This window comes from Portunus trituberculatus, chromosome 9 (genome assembly GCF_017591435.1).
Source record: "Portunus trituberculatus isolate SZX2019 chromosome 9, ASM1759143v1, whole genome shotgun sequence".
NCBI classification, from domain to species: domain Eukaryota; kingdom Metazoa; phylum Arthropoda; class Malacostraca; order Decapoda; family Portunidae; genus Portunus; species Portunus trituberculatus.
This window is the reverse complement of record NC_059263.1, coordinates 3,914,492-3,920,000: the sequence shown is the minus strand read 5'-3', so window position 1 is coordinate 3,920,000 and position 5,509 is coordinate 3,914,492. Positions and strand designations below refer to the sequence as shown.

Genomic DNA, 5,509 nt, shown 5'->3' with positions numbered 1-5,509 from the left:
ATTTATCTATCCTTTCTTCTGCATTTAAATGACATAATGATCTGTTTACCTAGCTACCAATCCACCTATCCACCTATCCACTCCATCTATCCACTCCACTTATCACCAAACAAAACACTTAACACTTTAACCCCTTCAGTACTGGGACGCATTTTTTTTTTTTTTTTTTTTTGTGTGTGAGTGATTAGACGATTTTATTTACATTAGGAAGCGTCTATGGAAGTCACAAGATCAATGGCCAGAGTCTTCACTATTTCAATCCCCACATAAGTTTCTGAAGTTGTATAAAATCACCAAATAGTAACCAGAATGAATATAGAAACGCGCCATGGTACTGAGGAAGTTCAATACATCACACGATCTTTTTTTCACCTCTCTCTCTCTCTCTCTCTCTCTCTCTCTCTCTCTCTCTCACTCACTTCACACACGTCCACTCCCTCTCACTGTCTCTCCTCCCCCCACAGTACATGGGGCTCTGGTACCAGCAGGACAAGAAGCAGGCGTCGTGGGAGGCTCCGGGCAGGTGCTGGAGAAGTCTTTACTCTCGTGATCGCAAAAATGGACAGTTTAAAATGAAAATGATCTTTGAGTCTACCCTGTAAGTGTCTCCGTTTTCTGTTTATTGTTTTTTTTTTTTATTGTTGTTATTGATATTTGAATGATTTATTTTCTTTTTCTATTACCGTCTTTTTTTTTTTTTCTTTTTATAATTTCATTTTGCCATTTTTCATTCTCCCTGTGGTATTCCTGAAATATACATTGCGCAACCAACTACTACCACTACTACCATTACTACCACTACTACCACATCCCACAGGACAAACCGCGTGGAAAGGTACGACTCCCAGCTCACACTCCAGGGGCCCTCCAAGCCTTCCCTCATCAAGTATTCCATCCCTCTCACCTGTAAGTCACCCGAGTCACCTAAAGGCACCCATCCACCCATAACTCACCAGCTCACTAAGGCCGAGTCACCCAAAGGCACCCATCCACCCATAACTCACCAGCTCACTAAGGCCTGTGTTCACTGTTCAGAAACGCTTTGCTCTCCCCCCAACACTATGACTATTTTCAAAGGCCTTAGATGATTAGTCGGGTTCCTAAGAGTGTTTCTCCTATTGATAATGTATGTAGAAGTCTTTATAATCTGTCAATATAGTAAAAAGAACACCTTTAGAAATACGCGTCACTTCAACTAAAGCCTTTTTAACTCCTTCAGTACTGGGACGCATTTTTACCACGAGTTTTGGGTATGATTAAACTATTTTATTGACATTAGGAAGGGTCTATGGAGGTCAGAAGATTAATGGTCACAGTCTTTACAATTTTAATCCCCACATGAGTTTCTGAAGCTGTTTAAAATCACCAAATAGTAAACAGAATGAATACGGTAACACGTCATGGTACTAAAGGGGTTAAATGTTGCAAGGTATTTCTACCAGCATTTCCTATTCCTTTTCCCGCGTGGAAGTTAATTTTATACAGCCATTATAAACCCTAAGCTGTTTTAAAACACGCTCACACGTTACCTTGCTATGTCACCTCACGTGTTACTCTTGTTTCTCTTCTTTCAGTCATGGAGGACGAGTTTCAGGTTCTGGCCACGGACTATGACACTTTCGCTCTTGAGTACAAGTGTGACCCCAATGGCATCCTGGAAAAGCAAGGTGAGTGGGTGAGTGAACGAGTGCAGAAGCGAGGGAAGAAAGAAAATGAATAAGGGAATGAATGAGCGAGTGAGTGAGTGAGAGAGAGGAAGATAATGTGGGTCTCATTTGTTAACCTAGACCAGATCCACTTTTACATAAATAGATAAATAAAAACACAGAACTTTAACTCTACCTCACATCCTGACGTCTCAGTATCGGCACCTCCCTTTCCCTCACACCGACAGAATCTATTTGGCTACTGACGAGGGAGAAGACGCCGTCCCCACTTGTTCTCCAACGTGCATACGCCATCCTCCACCACCTGGGCATCGACATACGCAAGCTGGAGCGCGTGGACCAGACCTGCGGGGGCATTGACATCGTTCCCTTGGGCCAAGGTGCCTCCTCCCCAGCCTACACCGACTACGATTACTACGACAGCAACGCAGCGCCCGTGGCTCCTCCCGCCGGCCAACCCTCGCCCTCAGACCTCAGGAGACAGCACCAGGTAATAGTAGTAGTAGTAGTAGGAGGAGGAGGAGGAGGAGGAGGAGGAGGAGGAGGAGTGGCGCTCCCAAGTGACTGGAAGGTGGAGGAGTATAATGTTAACCATAACACCTGTTCTCAACCCTTCAACATCACAATTTCTACTCTGAGAGACACTACTTTTTTTTTTTTTAATGCAAGATAGGCACTGTCATAGAGTAGCAAAAGAACCACAAAGTATACAAGTAAATTACCCCCTAAAATATTCATGGCTGAATACAGTAAGGTGATAATAATGAATGGGACAGGCGAGGTGGCATCTCACAGGGACAATCTTGGTGGCATGAGCAATCGTTCTTCCCTCAGGCCGGTTTTTACCACCAGTATGACTACGACTACGAGTACACGGACAGCCGCACCCAACAGCAGCAACAGCACGCGGCGGCAGCGGGACACCTGGCACCGGCGGAGAGTCAGCAGCACCAGCAGGGCCACCCAGACCAGCATCCTGCTAACTTCTTTGCAGTGTCATATCCGCCCCAACTCTCAGACACCCAGAACCACCGCCGCTACCGTCCCTACAGGTAAACATAACAGTAGTTTCAGCAGGTTTAATGGAAGTTTTCGAAGGTTTTCAAGGGAGTTTTCATGAACTTGCACGCCCGTATGCAGAAACACCAGTGACCACATCTCCATTACTTTCCAAAGGCTACACTTGAAATTACATGGGCTTTCAGGGGCATTTTGAGGGCTCTAGTGACAGACTAATGTTTGTCCATTATGAGCAGGAGAGGTAATTTGTTAAAATTGTCGTGATGAGAGGGCCAAGCGTTTCTAAATATACGGACCTTGAACGTGATGATGATGACCGGTGAGAATATATATATATACCAGTAAGCAGAATACAGTCGGCAGCTTATAAAATAATGAACTAGTGTGCGTGTGTTTTAACAGGAAGCAGGTGGGTGCGCGCAGGCACGGTGGCAACGGGGACGAAAGACTTACCCTGGGCCAATCCCTCGCCACCAGACTCTGGCACGTCCTCCACACCCCAATCAAGAAGTGAGCGCCACCTTCTATCACCATCACCACCACTACAACGATAATGCGAAGGCCCAACCTCCTTCACTACCATCACCAATACTATAACCAGACAAGCCCGCATACAAGAACACTTCACTCCCTCATCGCGACTGTTTTCAAAGGCCACAGAGATGATTAGCAGTTTTCACGTGTTTCTCTTATTGATAATATAGAATTTTTGTTAATATGTCACTTGAACCTTGCAAACACCCTTAGAAAATAGTAAAGTATCAACTAGAGCCTCTTGAAATAACGGAGGTACAGCGCAGTGTTTCAGAATACAGGCCTGTTATTATACCAGAATCATCTCCATTTCCATCTCCTCTCTACTCTCGCCTTTCCGTTAGAACGTTTATGCTTTCCTCCTCCTGAGTCCTCCATCAATATTGAAGCAGCAGGAAGCATGGTCAGTTAATCTATCAATTCTCCTCTTAGTCCAGATCATTCTATAAATCATAATCTACAAATATTTTTATCTCCATTCTTTCTTTCCCTCCTTTTTAGTGTGAGTTTTCTTGTACCCGTCACATAGTTGAATCTTAAACCAAGAGGAGAAGATGCTCTGAATTTTGCCCTGACAATGTAAGAACTGGTATTTCCAAGAAGTATTAGAATGTTGAGGTAGCCAGGAGGAAAGCTATCAATAAAAAAAATTAGTACCAAAGACGAGGAGGCCGAGGAGCTAGTTTACTTTCTCTATACGTAAGCTGCTGCACACGACGCGGCCCATGACTGAAGAAGGAATTATGGTACTGGTGAATTGTTGCATTAGGGTGATGGGCAAGTAGGTTAAGAATGTGTGCTAATCACTCCTGATCGGTGGAGTGAAGATATCTACTTTCCATTTCACGCCTCGAGGTAAATGTCCATCCCAGTGTAAGAGTAGAGTATTAGGAACCTGCGAGCGCTTCCCCCACCAGTATTTAGGTCAGGATGAGCGCTCCACTCTAAACACCACCACTACCACCCCCAACACAACACTCACTGCAGCCACATAGCCTTCCCCCCGTCTGCCACCACATGCATATTTCCGTCTTCCATACCACCGCCACAGCCCACCACAGCCTGCACTAAACCAACACAACCCCTAACTAGAACAACAACACCGCCACAGTTACCACAAAACACTTCTAACACTGCTAGAGCCACCATCGGCACCATCAGAACTCCCACCCCTCCTAACTCACCATTTGTCAGCCACTAAGCCCACTACACCAACACACGGCATTTGCTAGCCATGAGTTCTGAAAATCTGCGACTCCCACCGCGAGGATCAGCTGACCGAGTGACTTTCCCATCCGCAAGCACCTATGCATCACCTCGTCCCTCCACTCACCAAAGTACAAAACACTCCACAAACACTTGTCGAGGAAGTTTTTAAAGTAGTGATATGTAGCCTATGTATTCTATTCATTAACCTTGGTGTAGCCTGCTCGGCCCTCGCCAAGCATCACCCACCTATTACAGAAACAGGTCTTGCACCTACTATAACACTCGTCCCAACACACTACCCACCCATAGACTGTTACCCTTGTGTCAAAGCAGTTATTTCCTCGTAGATCTTTCTAGTATGATTAATAAAATTATAAATGAAAAGGCATATCGTCGACACGAAGTTCTTCGTGTTTATTTCTGCGAGAACTTACATGCATGGTAGCGACGCTGCATCCGTGACGGTTTCTTGCTGGAACTTTTTGTTATTAGTGAAGACAAGTGCACGAGTTAGTTCGAGCACCGGCTACGCATTAAGACAGTACACCAGCTGGCTGGGTTACTGTTATTATTTATTGTATTTATTTACTGTATTAGCTTTGTTCCTGTCAATTGTTCTGCCCTATTTATTGATATTTGATAAAAGTGCATTAGCAATGTTCCTAAAAATTACTTCTGGCTTTCTTTGTAAGCAAGCTGCTTCAGGCTTTGAAGCCAAAGTGCACTAGTGAATAAACTCTACTAAATGACTTTCCTTCTTTTCCTTTCCAATACAGTCCCAGTTTATAATTTTATGTCCATGTGAATTTTGTACTTAACAGTATTCATAGACTTTTATGGGCTATATGGGCACCACTAGACCTTTCCTTTGCTCAGGAATCATTCTTGCTACTGAATACACCCCCACACACCTGCCACACTAAGGACAATGACATGGGTGATGTGTTGAGTAAGAATATGGAGGCAAATATAGTACCATTGTGGAGCTAAATAAACATCAACCACTGCCTCCCTCTGTCCTTCAACACAACACCCATGACCAACACATACATGAACAACAGTATAAGAAAAACACAACA

At 44.3% G+C, this 5,509-nt stretch overlaps 1 protein-coding gene across 3 annotated transcripts in view; it reads left to right on the top strand.

The window, feature by feature from the left end:
* Nucleotides 1–3,499, top strand: part of LOC123501758 (apolipoprotein D-like) — a 10,931-nt gene extending 7,432 nt beyond the window's left edge. Inside the window, exons 2-7 of one of the 3 annotated variants that reach the window (XM_045250791.1) lie at nucleotides 465–598; nucleotides 818–906; nucleotides 1,575–1,667; nucleotides 1,895–2,157; nucleotides 2,502–2,719; nucleotides 3,071–3,499. In XM_045250791.1, coding sequence (XP_045106726.1) covers nucleotides 465–598; nucleotides 818–906; nucleotides 1,575–1,667; nucleotides 1,895–2,157; nucleotides 2,502–2,719; nucleotides 3,071–3,086 — 813 coding nt within the window. In that variant the 3' untranslated portion in view covers nucleotides 3,087–3,499. The remainder of the gene's footprint in view (nucleotides 1–464; nucleotides 599–817; nucleotides 907–1,574; nucleotides 1,668–1,894; nucleotides 2,158–2,501; nucleotides 2,720–3,070) is intronic. The other 2 variants (XM_045250790.1, XM_045250788.1) reach the window with 2 other exon arrangements.
* The last annotated feature ends 2,010 nt before the right edge of the window (nucleotides 3,500–5,509 follow it).